General features: G+C 31.0%; 1 protein-coding gene across 10 annotated transcripts in view; it reads right to left on the bottom strand.

The window, feature by feature from the left end:
- The window catches only part of LOC134686806 (neuron navigator 2-like), a 302,687-nt gene that overhangs the window by 6,532 nt on the left and 277,759 nt on the right, over positions 1 to 18,396 (bottom strand). For 8 of the 10 annotated variants that reach the window (XM_063546602.1, XM_063546594.1, XM_063546599.1 and 5 more), the window contains 13 exons: positions 13,141 to 13,372; positions 11,724 to 11,863; positions 10,800 to 10,978; positions 8,654 to 9,051; positions 7,537 to 7,640; positions 5,918 to 6,007; positions 5,480 to 5,648; positions 4,663 to 4,834; positions 3,876 to 4,091; positions 3,505 to 3,576; positions 2,906 to 3,102; positions 2,414 to 2,532; positions 1,618 to 1,821 (listed from right to left, as the gene is read on the bottom strand). In XM_063546602.1, coding sequence (XP_063402672.1) covers positions 1,618 to 1,821; positions 2,414 to 2,532; positions 2,906 to 3,102; positions 3,505 to 3,576; positions 3,876 to 4,091; positions 4,663 to 4,834; positions 5,480 to 5,648; positions 5,918 to 6,007; positions 7,537 to 7,640; positions 8,654 to 9,051; positions 10,800 to 10,978; positions 11,724 to 11,863; positions 13,141 to 13,372 — 2,292 coding nt within the window. The remainder of the gene's footprint in view (positions 1 to 1,617; positions 1,822 to 2,413; positions 2,533 to 2,905; positions 3,103 to 3,504; positions 3,577 to 3,875; positions 4,092 to 4,662; positions 4,835 to 5,479; positions 5,649 to 5,917; positions 6,008 to 7,536; positions 7,641 to 8,653; positions 9,052 to 10,799; positions 10,979 to 11,723; positions 11,864 to 13,140; positions 13,373 to 18,396) is intronic. The other 2 variants (XM_063546601.1, XM_063546596.1) reach the window with 2 other exon arrangements.

Below are 18,396 nucleotides of genomic sequence, written 5' to 3'. Positions count from 1 at the left end.
GAAGATTTTTGTAAAAGTTAACGCCGGACGCAGGACGACGACGACGACGGACGACGACGGACGCCGGACGCAAAGTGATGAGAAAAGCTCACTTGGCCCTTCGGGCCAGGTGAGCTAAAAAAGCAAAGAGGAAACTCTCTGTTACAAACATATAAGTGATTTGAAAGGTTATCTCCCTTTCTCCAAGCCTACATCGTTAATCACAGACCTAAAACACCATTTTCTAACATTTCACAAAAATAATAATACCAAAATTGTTCATGAATTTAATTCAACATAAGAAAATATTAACACAAATGTGTCTTTTCATTCATTTTTTTTTTAAAGAGCCAGTGTAAACAAAAATATGATTGGTGAAGCGACAGAAAGGTAAGTACATTGGTGATGTTTAGGTCGGACTCATAACACATATCATGCAGTGTGATGCAAAATTCTCTTATCTTGCAGAAGAAACCATTTATAAGTTGACCAATTTTCTTACAATAAGGAATTTCAATTAAAACTTTATCAAGCACTTTAAAATTAACTATTTGTCTGACTCTAAAATTTATTCTGATCTCAGAATTGTCTCCCTTTAAGGAAAATATTTGAGTTCAAAACTCTCAAATTGTAAAAATATAAGTTGAGAATTTTTGATCTGATAAAAAGCTTTTTGATTGCTGTTCTTCATTGTGTATCAAAGCAGAATTATTAAAATTGCATTGTTAAAATTTTATTATCTATATTTTAAAACAATTTTTGTAAGAACTTAAATTTCTAGGACAATAAGATACCCATCATGGAAACATTTATAAGAATCAGTTGAACATCAAATTTTAAGAAAATTAGATGATTTTTTATTAGTTTGAATTGACATAATCAAATTTAGTCTCAAGTTTATCTAAAAGTTAGATGTATCTCAAAGTGTACAATATTTTGATAATTATTTTGAACATAATTGAATTTTCTTCTAATTTCCTTTTTGTCGTCTGGAACTAAATAGCAGGTTCCCCATGCATCTACTACAACAAGTTTTCTTTAAAAGCACAAAACACATGATCCCAAATAAATGAAGGATCTACGAAACCAAAAATGAAAACATGCTGCATGCAATCATGCCTTTATCCACGACAAATACACATGGTGATGGTGTGCTAATGTTTTTTTTTTCCATTTTAACAAAAATACCAACATCAAAACATAAAATAAACATGAATTTCCATTTTAAGAATGCTTAAATGGTTTGTTGTGTAAATTCTTAAATGTAAAAATAAATAGCTGTGTAAATTCCCAAATGTAAAAATAAATAGCAACTTTTTTAATTTTTTTTTTTATCTTATTTCACAATTTGTAATTTAATCTAAGTTCAAAATAGTAAATGGTTTCCAACTTGTATTTGACAAGTGAAACTAAACACAACTAAATTAATGACTAAATCACTAGAAAATATGACAAACCAAAATAGCATGGAGAATAAAGGGAAGAAACTACATCAAAATAATAATCAAAACACTTCTAACACAAAGTACACAACAACAGCATTTAAGCATTCTTTTCTACAAGGAAGGGATGGGATTGTGAAAGGTTCATGGTCTGTTTGTGTTCAGTCAACCGTAACAGTTGTTACACATCACTGACCAGCTGATCCCCATTTTCTGTGGTAGCTTCTGCTGATTTGGCTTTTGGCTGTGGGGTGCTAGTGATGATTCCAGGGGTATCATAGCCAACATCTTCTTGTCGTATCCGTAGTAACTGAGAATCTTCTTCCTTGGATACAGTCCATGGATAAGTCTCCATGATCCAATCTGTGGGGTCCTCCCATGGGGCTCTTCTGCCATAAACCTAATAAATAAATGAATTGCTATAAATCTAATAAATAAATGACTAGTACAAAATGGGGGAGATGATAACAAGTTTCAATTCCTTGAGTGAATTAAAGACTATTTACGATAAGAACACTCCCATTCAGTCATTTTCGTTCAGGTAATTTCTTATAGTCTTTTTTTTATTATACCAATAACAGTTTGAAAATAGGGCAACCAAATAATAGCAATCATAGTAATCATGTACTTAAACAAATACTCATATGTAGCAGAAAGCAGTTAGTGATTTTTGACTAGATTGCTTCCCTTGAATTGTAGATACTTAGTCAGACATTAGCCACTTAGCTAGGACAGTAATTCTTAAGCTCAGTTGGTTGAATTTCAGATTGAACACTAATGTTTCAGTCTCAGAGAAGATGTGATTTTCTATTAATAAGAATCCTGCTCCGCAATTAAAAAGAAATGTTACAAAATTAACAAATCAGTCTATTTTACCCTCAAGAACCATATTGTTACATATGCTAGTTTAAAAGAAGCTCAGAAGTTTGAAAAACAAGTTTAAGCCAGGTCTTTTTTTTTTACACAAAATTGTTCAAAAATGTCCCTCTTACCTGTAGCCCCTCTCTGACAGCCTCTAACATGTAAGGTATTATAGAGTAATTCCACAGATCTATAAACCATATCTGTGAAGCTGTAATATCCATGGGACATGTAAGGAACAGCCTTGGACCTACAATACAAATCAAAATACTGTCATACTGTTCCCTGAAAAGTCTTAAAATATCCCAACTTGATTAAAGTAATTGCTATTTCCACAAACTTTTATACATGCATAACAAAAGGGGTTTAATTCAAAGTTGTGAACTAAATGAGGAGAAAATCTTATATATGTGCATAGCATCTCAGAGATATGTGCTTTCCACAACCTGAAGAATATCATTTATGGAATTAAAAACATGTCACATGGTATCAAAAACTTGGTGCCAATTATTTAGATGTTTGAACTTGTTTTTGCTGAGAAAATGAGATATTTTTGTGGATGGACAAAGGTAAATCAGATGAACACTCTCTTTTGAATCCCCATGATATGTTTGTTTACTTACCTATGGTAACATCAGATGAACTGTGTGTTTCCAGGAATTTATTAATATGCAACCAGACTTTAGGAATCCAGTCTATTATTTTATTCAGGTCGTTATTTCTAATTCCTGTCCGTACTTCAGCTTCTACTAACTTCCGGCGCAAAAACCTGCCAAGGAATCCTTTAACTGGTTCCATATGATTGGCACAAAGCACCCACCTGATAAATAAAGACACTCTATATAATTCAACGCTATCTATGTTTTTGTTGTGACATTCAACAATTTTTCATTTTTCCAATAATAAAAAGATTTCTATATAAGATACTTCATATTACAGGCAAATACTGTAAAGCAACATTAATAGTTTCCAAATTGTCCGAATATGTAATAAATTGTACAACATGATTTTTTAATCCTATTTAAGCTTAATAGTACATAATTTGATGTCTTCAGGCATATATTTAAATGATTAATCAATTATTGAGAGGAATTTCAAAAATTAAAGTTTCTTTATCATTATAACCACTGATTATAACAGTCATTCTGTTCAATATTTGATCAAACATTAAAAAACAGAAGTTTCCTCTAGATGAGTATGTTCAAGATTATACAATTCTTACCTGAAGTTATGATGCAGTTGAAGATTTGTTGTAGAACATGTGGCTTGGTTCATTGTTCCAATGATGTATGGACTAAAAATAGAAGGAATAAAGTTAATGATCACAGCCCTAGGAAAAAAATTGACATCATTATTCAAATGGATTATAAATAAATGAACAGCTTTCTTAGATTAGTAAATGCATTACTTTTGTTCATGAAACAAACATGTGAAGTTTCTAGATGTGTGTTTTTTTTTCTTGAACTTTTTAAAGACCCATTGGTGGCCTTTGTCTACTTGTGCTCTTTGGTCCAGTTGTTGTCTCTTTGACTGATTCCCCATTTCCATTCTCATTTTTATTTTTTCATTTTCTAACTCTATAAAGATACCTACCATTTTTGATATTTAACACTTAGGAAACCATTGAAGACTTCTCCGAGTGAGCCCACATGATGGAGGTTGTCGAGGATTATAACGCTCGGTAATTCTCCAGCGCTACTGTTCTCACACTGGTCAGCAATGTTGGCTAAATACTGTCGTAATTCTTTGGCTGATTTATGGTCTACATTAAATGTGGCTACTGATCCTGCAGTTAATTCTTTACCAGACCTGCACATAGAATAAACAAATGGAATATGACCGAAAAGTTTACATAATCATATACTTTTAGTACATTTTTTCTTGTCTAAAATATTTAAAATCGAGCCATCTGTTTTCTATTTTCTATTGTTTCATATTTTGTTATCCAAGGTCTTTTTATTGTGTAATATACAGTATGGGTTTTCTACTCATGGAAGGCCATACAGTGACCAGTTATTGATAACATGCTTGTACTGTCCGTGGGTTGTCTTTGGTGGAATAGGTGACTCATTAGCAATCATACTATTTTTTTAAATTTTTATGATCAGATACTGTAAACAAAATAAGATTGTGGTAGTTTGAATTTCTCTATTTTAAGGTCGATTTATGAACAACAGGCTGCAATAAATGTTAAGAAAGAAATACACCTAGAAGACAGTGCTTCTATAACTTAATTGATTCATTTTGATTCATATTGTCAGTTTATTAGCATGGATATTGTACACTAAGTTGATTACTCATCTGAAAAAGTATCAAAACTATCAAGCACTAATGACATCAAATTTTCCTCCACACATCAATATCTTAACCACAATCTTACCTAAGAACTAAATGTTCTGCCAATTTCTGGGCTAAATATGTCTTGCCTGTGCCACTAGGTCCACAGAGAATAATTCTTCGATGTTCTAACAATAATGAGACATATCGTTGCACTATAGATTTTGGTATTAATGTTTCAAAGGCAAGAGAATCCACACTGTTCTGTTTGGTACCTGAAACAAACAACAAGACTTTACCTACTAATGAATATTCAATGATATGATATGCAAATTTTTTTATTTGAAATTTATTGAAGATGAACAATTTTAAGGTCAATCTGGTAATAATCAGCAATTCAAAAAAAATAAAGAAAAAGAAGTATCAGATATTTTATGAAAATGATAGGTAAATTTGTTTAATACTATGGATTCCTCCATTTTTATGGATTGAGGTAAAAAGGTATTTCAATGGAATTTGTATCTGTAGATTTGGCTTAGTTTGCTTAAAAGTTTAAAGAAAATTTGTTCTTAGTCTAACATTAAAATTTGTAGATCTTTCTTACCCGCAAATTCCATGAAAATAGGTATCTACTAATAATAATGAATCCACAGTATGCTATTCAGAAACTTGAAAAAAACTCAAAGATTTATGTTACACAATAAAAATTGTCATTATCTTCTGTATTTTGTTATTAGAACTTTTTAATTCTAATTATTATCACATAAATTTCAAGTCGATGGTCAAATTTTAAGAGGAACACCGAAGTTCACAAATTTACTGGCTGGTTCAAAGGTCACAATTACAATTATTAAACATGTTATATTTAATATCATTTTTAATGTCTCATTGCTGAAAATCAGGATTCATATATACCTTACCTTTTAAACAGATGCCTATCTGCATTGTTTCCCCTACTAAGTAACCAATGGGCAGTAACTCTGGTAATTCTGCTTCCTTTGTCCGCATGATTTCACTAATATGATATGAATAAACACTTTCAGCACTTAGACCAAGATTAGTCACTGGATCTACCCGTAAAACATATTCCTACAGAAAAAAAATTAAAAAAATTAAAATGAATTCCGTTTTTTATTCTGTATTTTAATTTTCTGTGTGGGCACGAATTCCATTTTTATTCTGTATTTTAATTTTCTGTGTGGGCACAACACTTTCTATTACAATGAGAACTTTTTCAATAGAATGCATTGTACGGAGCACAACAATATCTATACAAAACACATTGTAGGGAAAGTGTTATGCACCCCTAAAAATAATACAGAATAAACAAAGCTTTTTTTACATCCAAAAATACATACCTTTAATATTTTTCTAACAATATTGTCTAAAATATCCCATTTTGTCTTCCCACTGACTGATAATGATCCAATTAATACTTCAGCTGGTTTCTGAAACAGAAAATATTCTAGAATTACCTCCCTTGGAATATTTATAGAGACTAAAATATTTACAACATATGTAATCATTGATTTACACAATGATCAACACAAATATTTTTTTTTCTTATTCAAATTTCATATTTCCTGTTTAGCAACAGAATTTATTTACACATAACTGAAATAAAGAAAAAAATATTTTGTTCATTGTTGAAGGCCATACTACATGTACTATATAAAATTAAGGAGATGTGGTATTATTTGCCAATGAGACATCTATCCAACAAATATCAAAGGCCAGGATGTAGACAAAAAAAAGGCACATAATTTTTTTCTTATTGTTGAAGGATGTACAATTACCTATAATCACTTACATCCAATTCATTACATTTGGTAGATAGTCGTCTCATTGACAATCACACCACATCTTTTTATTTTTTTACTATGTAACCTTCAACAATGAACAAAACCCATACCATAAAGTAAACTGTAAAATACACTGACATGACAAAATGTGTGTTTTATCTTTAAACCAAACATTTCCACTGATCAATTAGTTAAATACTTTAAATTACTGCCAAGGAATGCAGACTTATTAAAAAGAACCAGGTATATAATTATTGGCATGCCTTTGACTTAAATATTTGAATCAGTGACGAGATTAAGCCTGCCATGACAGACAATTTATTTTTACATTGTTATCCTACATCTTTCATTGCAGATGATTATAGAAAATTATCCAATCTATTAATAAATATGTTTTTGAAAGTTTAAAGCCATTAGTTTTGTAAACAGAATTTTCCGTTGATGTCAGAAAAAAAAATAAGAAAGAAGATACCTAACGGGGGAAAAAAAAAAATCATAATTCCAACAAAAAACTGACGATACCATTGCAATTAAAAAAAAAATAACAGAAAGAAACAAGAATGTGTCCAATGTACACGGATACCCACTTGCACTATCATTTTCCATGTTCAATGGACCGTGAAAATGTGTAAAAAATATAATAAGGCATTGAAATTAGAAAGATCATATTATTTATTTACTAAGTTTCAAGTTGATTGGACTTCAGCTTCATCAAAAACTACCTTTACCAAAAACTTTAACCTGAAACTTGCACTTTCATTTTTATGTTCAGTGGACCGTGAAATTGGGGTCAAAATTTTAATTTGGCTTTAAAATTAGAAAGATCATATCATAAGGAACATGTGTACTAAGTTTCATTAATTGATTGGACTTCAGCTTCATCAAAAACTACCTTGACCAAAAACTTTAACCTGAAGCAGGACAGACGGACGAACGGACGCACAGACCAGAAAACATCATGCCCCTCTACTATCGTAGGTGGGCCATAAAAGTAGAAGGGTGAATAATCCCCCATCATAAAATGTCTGAACCCCATCTAAAACCAGGGGTGATCTCAAGGTACAAGTTATGTGTAAAGTGTCATTATATGTTGCTATAAGGTCAATTTTTATTTGTTGAGGAAGTATAGTAGTATATAACATGTACAACAATTATTTCTAGAAAAGTTAACTTACCAGAACGTCTGTACCCAGCCGTAAAGGACTCGGTTTAGAACCTAAATAGACAGTCATTGTCACCCTCTTTCCTTCCCGATCTTGACTTTCTGATAATAACATTTCTGAAATGGAAGGATGAAATAATAGTACATCTTAATTGATGACAGTGACTTTTTTGTGTGCAAAAAACTCTTTTGGTCAGTATTTTTTGATATTTTAGTTTTCTTGTTTGTTTGGTTTTATATGCCACTTTGAGCATTATCTTTGGTACATTAACCACAGCAATAGTTTTTAAATCAGAATTTAAGATCACAATAGATGCATAATTAGCAACATCAAACTTTTTCACTGCTTAACGCAAAAAAAAAGCACAGCAAATAGAGTGAAAGAGATATTTGCAAGGTGAACAGATAAGACTGATGGACAGATGGAAGGACAATGTAAATGCAATCTAGTCCCCACTACTAGAGTGGGGGTATACCAAGTCTCCTTTGATGCTCTGTGTCTAATGAGTCACTACATGTGGTACGAGACCACAATTGACTCCCTTGATTTTCGTTGTTCACGAATATAGTCCCTAGTGTCAACAGTGAGTTACTTGCCATTAATTTTTAAATCCCTTCCAAATTTATTTCTTCATGTTTAATGCCTCTAATTGTAAGTAGGGGGTGAAATTACACTGTAAAAAAATTTGGGTCCAGAATTTAACAGGAAAGTAGTGATTTGGTCCAGCTGAAAAAGGTTAAAAATTAGCACTTTGGAAACTGTCAAAAGATTTCAAGACACCCTTAACACAAAATTGTCCATATTTTGGGTTAAGAGCCGATGAGGTTTTCTATAATTTTGATATAATTTGTCCCAAAAGTAGTACAACACACTGTAAAAATTTCATTGAGAAAGCACAGGTGGGATTTTTTTAATTTTCATTTATGTTCTAAAAGAAATGCACTACGAATTAATTGTGGTCTCGGACCATGTCTGAAAACTTACTTATAAGAACAGTTATCAACATCTGCTCTACATTAAATAAAGATTTCAACATACCTCTACTTTGTTGTCCTCAAAGAAATGCCCAGAAAATGAAACACTATTATTTTTTCCAACCTGATCTAAACTATAGAAGGATTAAACATACCTAAGCTTGGTTGTTCTTCAATACTATGAGGTCTATCCATTGAAACACTATTTTTCCTAGAGTGAGCAATTAAGGCAGGGTTCAACATACCTAAACTAGGCTGTTCTTGAACACTAATAGATCTATCCAATGAATCACTATTTGTCCGTGAGTGAACTATTAATGAAGACTGAGACGAGTTTAGTCCTCGTGACCCCACCATCATACGTTGGAGTCTATCATTGTCAGCTTTTAAGGCACTCATTTCATTTTTCATTTTAGTCATTGTCTCTCTGAGTTGTTCTAACTGATGTGCTGAGGACAAAGCCTCTAAACGAGTGTCTGTTAGTTTCATATCTTTATCACGAAGTTGTTTCCGTAAATCTAATACTGTTGACACATCTTCAGCTTCATAAATCCTGGAAACAGAAAGAAATGGATATTTAAATTCTATTTAAATTCTTTAACATTGTTTGATAAAAAACACAAGGTAAAATGTTAATTATTTTATAGCATTTTTCTGCACAAAACACAAAATTGATGATTTTTCCCTCTGTCTCATTTGCATGACACAGGCTTAGTTCATATCTGTCATATTAGTTTTCCATAAATTGTATGGTTTTAAACTAGACCATTAGTTTTTTCATATTTATTGTTTCACATTTCAACATGTCTGGTCCTTTCATGGCTGACTTATGGGTTTTTCTCATTGTTGAAGGCTGTATGGTTGCCTATAATTGTTTTTGATCTATTTTATTTGAATGTGAGTGGATAGTTGTCTCATTGGCAATCATACCACATTTCTTTACTTCTAAATTGTTACTAGAATGGTTATTCAGGATTTTGAAGTTCTGACTTTAGAATTTCAAGTCCTTGAAAGTACTTTTTTGTTTCTAGGTTTTTTTGTCCAAACCCATCTTACTGTGCTAGTGCCCTTGTGTATCACAACTTTATGAGTGACATAATAGATGTTTTTCACTTATGAATGCATGGATAAGACTGTTGGTTTTCCCGTTTGAATGGTTTTACACTAGTAATTTTTCAGTCCTTTTAAATCTTGCTGTTCGGTGTGAGCCAAGGCTGTGTTGAAGGCTGTACATTGATCTATAATGGTTTACTTTTGTAATCTGTTATTTTTGTATGGTGAGTTGTCTCATTGGCACTCATACCACATCTTCATATTTCTATGAGAAAGTTACTGGATTTCTTGCAAGTCTAGTTTGGAGTTTAGTCTTTACAAAAGTACAGAAAGGTGATTCAAACAACATATATATTCATAGCCAATCAAAGTCATCATGGTGAATTTCAGATATTTTCAATTTTGATACAAAAACCTATAAATGTAACAATGTTTATTTTTCACATTTGATTTATCATTTCCACTTTATAAAATGTAACCCTATTTCCAAATAATTGGCATTAAATTGTATTTCTCTTGGTTAATAAATTTTATTTCTATTTTGACATGTGATTCTATTTTAGTTTCTTTATCAGATTCCTGGTTTAAAAATACTTTACAAATATTCATTAAATAGTAACAAAGTAGTATAAGTTTCATCAGATAATTTACAATCAAGTTTTTTTTGTGCTTATATTCGATCTTTACAAATGGCATTAATGTATTTCTAATTACAAAATAAATGATGTTATAATTCAATTATAAATGGTAGTTACAAATCACATGTTAGAAAATGATCCACAAAAGATGATATTGCAAATGTCAAAATATGCCGTTACATAATTCTAGTCAATTAAGGTTAGGAAAATTCTCAGAAATGTAAATAGAAACCTAGAGCTTGTCACGGAAATTGTGCAAGTCAAGAACCTTGGTCGTGGTTTGAAACAGAAATAATTTGTATTTATTAACTAGTGTTGCTGCAAATGTGCATGCGTGAAAAACGTGGAGCCAGGAGATGCATAAACATCTATGAATCCTTTTGTGCAAGTGTTTAACAGTAACCATGGTAACTGTAGTATTGACAAAAACATATTTCATATGACACTGAAAATTAAACCATATTATCACGTTTGTTTCCTGCATGTTTTTTTTTTTAGCTATTCTTGTTTTGGGTATTCTGTCTCATTGATGTGTATCACGTTAGTATTTTCAGCCTCTCTTTCACATTGCTTTTCATTTGTAGTAGAAATAGTGTTTTAAAATACTTACGCTCCTGATGAATGTGACCCTTTAATAAAACTTGGACCATTTGGCATGTGGACCTGTAACAATGGAGAATTAGGGGCTGAAGCATTGGACCGTAGACTTCCCATATCCATCTCACAATCAGACATAGAACCATTCCTATTCTTCTTCTTAGCAAAAGCTTTACTAAAGGAACTTCTTAGCTGAAAATAATATATCTATATATTGCATTATCTTTTAAAAAAAATTTACATACTGGTAGTAAAAATCAAGGATTTGTATAGTCTCACTATACAAATCCTTGTAAAAATATAATCTTTTCAGAATATTACAAAAAAAAATCCTGAACAACATCAAAACCAGCAAGATTAATTTGGATTGTTTCATGTGATTAGAAAAAAAGCAATATTTTTTTGCTTTGTTATAAATGTTTTACAATTAGATAACTTCTGTTTTTGTTAATGTGACATCAATAGCTCTTAAATGTTGAAATATAACAGAAAACTTAGCTTTATTTCTGATCTGACAATAGTTATAACTGTTGACAACCTTATTGACCAATAGACAATCTTAGATTTGTTTGCCAAAGAAAATATTATTGTTCATTGCTTATGTTTCAACAGTTCCTACCATAAGAGATTATTAAATGTTGTCAAAGACAAGTAAGTGTTGGTAAGAAATACTGTGAATTAATTTAAATGTGTTTTTACTCAGTACTTTCTAATTGAATTTGCCCTTTTTACTATCCAAAGCATTGTGGGTAATATTTTCAAAAGTGTACTACAAAATGTTGTGGTAAGGTTAAACTTTCTAAAACAGAAATTTTACCAATTGATGATGAATCTTAACTTTTATTCAGAGATACACACAATACAATTTCCCACAGTCCTTAGCATGCATTTATTAAATGACTTGAAATAATTTTGATCAACTAACATTTTGACTTACCCAGCCCTTCTTTTTCTTCTTCCCCTTCCCAGCGTCCCCGTCTGTCGCTGCCGACTGTTGGCTCGTCATACTACAGGCACTTGATAAACTGTTAATACTTGACACACTATCAGAGGACATCTGACGCGTAATCCGAGCCTCTGTAAAAATTCAAAACTCAAATGTCAAAAATAATTCAAATTAGGTAACAAGCTGCAATGATCAAAATGGCTGGAACATTATAAATAATTTTCTGATGTTTAAAAGTAACAGAATTTTAATATCATTGGTTTTTACTATCACAAGAGCTTGAAATCCATTTATTCCGATATTCAACAGAAAATCAAATATCATAAAAGAAAAAAATCTGTTTAATGTGGACTCTCATTTCAAGTACCATTATAGTAATTAAACACCAAGATGAAATTTATAAAGAAAATTATTGACTAATTTTTTTTCTCTGTCATAATGTAAGCCTATGAATATGGCATGACATTGATTAAATTAGAAACGTTAAAATAGTAACATTACAATTGTTTGAACTATTCTATTAAGAGTTTGTCCACAAAAGGTTGAATTTGTAAGTTTGCTTATGTGTACCATGTAATTAATAACAATTGATTGTGATGATATGCATAGGATCCAAAAAGGGTGAGACCTCGGAGAGAAAAAGGTTCATAATCATATGCATGCTAGAACAATCTTTTAAAAGAAATTAAAAAAAAAAATCGAAAATACAAACACACACAATCCAAAACATTAAATATAGGGAACTTATGTTATCCAAAGAAAAGAAAAAGTGAAAATATAACATTTTTAGTTAAAATGTCATGTAAATATTAATTTAGCAGTTTTTGATATTTTTTTTTTGCAAATCAAAGACAAGCAATTAAAATAGTCAATTTAAAAAAGTGTATGTGGTATAGCCATTGAGACAACTATCCACAAAAGACCAAATGACAAAATGTGAAACATTTTTAAACAAAATGCCAATGGCTAAAAATATTTCAATAATCATTTTTCTATAACACTTTTAGTACTTAATTTTTCAAATTATTTGGAACCAATTTTGAATTTTGTTTATAATTTTTTTTTAGTTGGAAAAAAATGATTCATAAAACAAACTAATTCTATAAAATTCAACAAGGGAGACAATTCTCCTTTTTAGAATCTAAAAGATCATGGGTAATTTCATTGAATAATGAAAATAAGGTGACACCATTGGTTGAATTTCCATTGTTTATGACATTTCTAACCAATGATACCAATCACAATGTTTTGGTGTGCACTTTTGAAAATATTACCCAGTATGCATTAGATTCTGAAACAGTGAATTGACTACATAGAAGCTGGTTCGTGGCAGGGTTAGGTGTGACTGGGTACTAAGACTACATGCAGTGACTACATTGATTAGTAAGAATTGTCCATGTTATATTACCAGCAGGCATCGGCAGGGTATGAAACGCCCTACCTCCTTGGTGATGTTGGTGATGGTGGTGGTGTTGATGTGGTTGATGGTTTGGAGAGCTATGAATATCAACTTTAGCGACCATACCAGGGGATGTATGGCGACGCCCTACATTGGGACTGATGATTGGGTCCGGTATGTTAAACCCACTCTGTCTTTTCAAGGATTCTATTGTTGTCCGTAGTTCATTAAGTTCAGAGTCCTGTAAAAAAGAAATTGAAAAAACATTAATCTCTGGGTTTTTTTAGCACTTTAAGAATTCTGAAAAAGAGCCAAATGATTATACAGTGATGTGAGATATACAAAGAGACAGCAACCCAACTAATACAAACACAAAGATATTAATGCTCAACACTAGTCTTTAATATTAGCCAGTTGTTAACACAATAGATCAAGCTTTGAGGCATGAACAAACTTAGATCTTGAAACCATCAAAAATCAACTATCCAACACCTTAATCTTCAGAAAAACAGAAATTGTTCATCAATTAAGTTTACCAGGTAAACACTTATGAAATAAACGTACAAGATTTTACTGTATAAGTCAGTACGTGCTGAGTCTCATGCAGATTTTTCTATAAAGACTAAAAGTACATCAAATTACTTTTTTCCTCAAAATGAGGTCACAGATTTATTAACAAATATTCAATTTACATGGATAATGTCTTGTATCAAATATAATATTCTAATAACTGCTACATCAAACAAAATATCAAAATGTCATTCAAATTACATATTTACAAAATGTAAATAAAACAGGTTTATAAAACGTTTTGTTACATATTCTTTTGCCTTTTGATAAACTTGTGGATCCAGAATTGTTATTCCAAAATAATCTGCAATCTGCAAAACTCAGTGGCGGACACAGATGGAGGGTTCCGGGGGTTGGAAGTTCCAACTTGGAACCTACACTTTTTTGGGACGATCAATGCATTAAAATGGGGACATATAGACTATAGTGGCTCTATCTGCCCTTGAAACTTGAAACAATTCTTGTTGATCAGAATAACATGACCTACACTTTGTAAATATCACCCAGAGAGGATGCCAAGAGAAATTAACTACCGAATTTAAAGAGAAAATTAATGTAGAATATTTGGCAAGTGTCTTTACATTAAACATCTGATGATTTTATACAAGGATCTTCACTAGGGATAACATTCTTAATATCAACTGCCAATATACACACATAAATATTCTGACTAGTTCTAAAAACAAGCTTGTAAATTATCAACATCTCTAGAAACTAAATTCCAACTAAAACCAACATTTTAGTTGTTTATTTTCAATTATCTTGCTGATATTTTGTATCAACAGAATCTTTGAAGCTAGGTACATCATTTTCTTGTCTTATGTAGATTATATTTGGTGAAAGTTGAAGTTTATGCAAAAATACTGAATATGAACAAATTTAAGGGGAGTAACTCTTAATACATTTACAAGAATCACAGAAGAATAAATCATTAGAGCATTTATTTTAAAAAACTTTTAAGATGCTAATCAACTTTCTTGGAAAAGTTCAATTTAAATAAAAAGTTATTTCAAGCTTTTCTGATATTGACTGCAATTTTTGTGATGTCCTCTGTTTAAATTTAGCGTAAAGGTCATTAGAACTTTATTGGTTTTAATTTGATATAAATTTCTTTAACAACTCTTTAAATGAACATGGAACTGAAGTTGGTGTTTATGGATACCTATCTTATCTGCAATCATATAATCACCCCCCCCCCTTTTCCATATGTCATAATTGAGCTGACCAAAGTGCATGTAAACTTGTTATCACAAACAGTAACAATTAACATGCCTAAGAGCCCATGGTATGTAAACATTTCACAATGGGGAAATACAACTCTCTATCTCTCTGATAATCCCAAGTGTATGGATTCCATTATCTATTTCATTCATACAGCAAGCTGCAAACATATATAAATGTTGTCCATTGCATATTGAGCTTAATGAATTATTGTCAGAAATAATCAATTATTCCCATTCCAGAAAACATTTATACTGAAATTCAATGTTTTCTAATGAAGACTGGGTAGTCTGAGTGATTTACATGTATTTTCTGATGGTAACCATGAATAATTTCTGAAGATTTTCAGCGAAAAAAGCCATGTGAAATCAGGGGGGGGGGGGGAGGAATTAAAGACCTCTGTAATCTAAGGAGTCGGGAGACAGGACTCAGAAAGGATAGGTACAAACTCCTAAAGAGCTGGAGTGCCAAACTCATAGAATATAGATTACAAAAGATATTTTACCCTCTGTTGAGACAGACAGCATTGGCTTAAGCTCTCCAAAATAAACATGACCTGCAGACAAAAACAATCTCAATACCCAATCTTATCATATACTTACACATTTCATGTAGGGGTCCAGTGTTTATTTTCTTTGATAATAAAATACAAATACAAAGCAGTTAGGGAAAAGAAAGGCTGATGAATACAGTCAATGTACAGTTAGGTGGAAGCTCTTGCTACATGGTTTGTACAGGCTATGCCAATAATTATGATTTCAATATGAAGAACAGCAATAAAAATGCAGTACCTTAAAAATTGGTATTGTCTTTGGTCTTTAACAAAACAGTAATAAGACCTTCATATTATTTCATCCTTTTTGAACAAATCCATCATTTTTGCATCATATTGCATCTTGGAGATCTGGTACTGTATACTGTCACAGAACAATTTTGAAAAGATCTTATAGCTACAATACAATTTTTTAAATACCATTTCCGTAAAAAGGGCAAAAGCTAAGAACCACTAGAGATCCGGTACAATACCATCTTTATATACAGTATCAGGAAAAGGGCACAAACCAAGAAACATGTTATATATTGACAAAGCCTTACCTTGCAAAGACTGATCAAAATTCCAGAAAGTTATGCTTAAAACATTCCACAAAAAATAAAAGTACAAATTCCTACACAAATTGGAAATCGTCCTCAAATTCCCCCGTCAGATCTGTGAGGCAAATATTCAAATTCACTATTTGTTGATTATAGAGAGTTGAATTAATATTATAAAAACATATGGACACGTTAAAACAATATATCCAACTGTAAATATTATGAGCTAGACTGAGCTCCCCATCTTGTAAAACCATTCCATTTTGTCTGGTCCGCTGCCAATAATAATGCATGGCACTTCAACTAAACAAACATTCAGATACCTGATCAACACTTAATGGAAACTCGTTAGTCTGACAAATAATTAACTGATACAGTCATAATTACTCAATACAATTTTAAGTGTTTTTAAGTAATTACAAATTAACAATATTTCACATCTGGTCAGACGCACCTGCTTCAAAAATAAGGAGAATTTAATTTTATCAGACTTTCAAAAATAGAAAAATTTAATTGATATGCACTTAATGTAATTTCTTCATCAACAGCCAACTTGTAAATTTATTGTTTTTAATTATTCACAAATTTCAAAATTGTTACATACCATTTAATACACCTGGGTTTTTTTTTACGAAAAGCTAATTTGAATAATTTGACTAATTTATTCGACCTAAGTCCTAATGCAATTTAAATTGACAGTTTGATGGTTATTGTTTTTTTAATTAATTGCTAATTAACAATGTTTTATGTCAGGCTAGAGCACATGTTTCAAGAAAGATTGATGTGATTTTGTTTTCATTTAAATTCCTCAACTCCCAAATATATACCCTTCATGAAAACCTTAACAAATTAAAACTTTTAAGAAAATTCTTTGACAACATTTTAAAATGTTTCTGCTTGGTGTTGAATGCCTTCTTAGGCTCCTAAATAGGAAAACAAAGACCGCATTCTAACACATACTTAACAGATGCAGGTAAAAGTTGTTTATTTTATTTTTACATGTATTAATAATATATGGTCTTCACATCTGGTCCAAGCACCTGTTTGGACAGAAAAACTTCCATGTTTTATGAGATTTTTTTTAATTTATATCAATTTTTATCAGTAGATTTCATAATAATTCAGATAATATAAGTTTACTTTGATTTATGTCTAGCTAATCTGATAATCCATAGAAACGTACCAAACAGGGGGGATAAATCTGGCTCTAAAATCACCAGGGAAAACGAAGCAATATCTAAAAATTCAGCCTCAATAATATAAAGACTGTATCATCTTTGCAACAGTTACTAAAAAATCAGTAGTAGAAAAATATTTTACAATAATTTTTTTTAAAGTGGCATGACAGGCATTGACAGCTGGAACAATTCTGTAAGGATAAAACTATTTGCACTATTTTGGAAGTAAAAGCAGAATCATGCTGAAATAGCAGTTATAAAACCAAACAATCAAATTAGAATACATCATTAAATGTAACATATGAAAAATGGTAATCATGGTAGAATTCAATGTCAACATTAAAATAAAAAATGCATCTCAAATTTATTAAACTCCTCTCCCCTACCCCAATGAGTGCCAACATATAAGTAAAAATTTTGGAATAAACATCAATACTTCTGTATGTTGAACATTTGTTTATTCTGAAAATAATACATCATTAACAGGTATATATTAAAATGCATGTAATACTTTACCATTTTCACAACATCCATATGTAACTTTGCAGAAAAATATCCACTTTTGCACATTTTGAAATCCACAAATAAAAAATTCAGAAAAACGAAATTTGGATGTTTTCATATATAACTTTACTATAAAAACTTTCTGTATAACACAAGAAATAACATGGGGAAATCTTGCACTACAAGAATTTTCTCATAAGACAAACAATTCATGCATTTATATCCTGAGAATGACAAGCTACCATAGTTATTCAGGGAGTAGTGATGTCATCCTTGTAACGAACAAAGGAAAGTAATTAATTTTCATTGTCTATAGCCATCTAAACTTCATATAGACTTAATCAGGACATTTGTCAAGTCTCATGTACTTTTAATTAAATCTCCATCAACATTTTTTCACCTTTCTGTTTTTAGAATGTCAATCAAAGCACTGAAAGTACTGTTAGAAGCATTAAATATCTTACAATTGGTATTTTTTTGGATGAGTAGCTTGGCGATAAGACTTAAAGGGAGGATAAGCAAATCAAAATAAACAATAGAGAAACAAAACAAAGAAAATAAATTTCAAAGATAAGATCTTTTTAAATGAACAGTTTGTTACAGATACAAAACTTTATTTTTTTTCAAATACAGAGTGATACACAGTAAAAACATTCACAATATTCCAATGTGAGTCAGTTGCCAAAAGAAAACCTCATTT

The sequence above is a fragment of the Mytilus trossulus genome, chromosome 10 (assembly GCF_036588685.1).
Source record: "Mytilus trossulus isolate FHL-02 chromosome 10, PNRI_Mtr1.1.1.hap1, whole genome shotgun sequence".
NCBI classification, from domain to species: Eukaryota; Metazoa; Mollusca; class Bivalvia; order Mytilida; family Mytilidae; genus Mytilus; species Mytilus trossulus.
The sequence above is the reverse complement of the archived record's forward strand: the minus strand, read 5'-3'. Positions and strand labels throughout refer to the sequence as shown.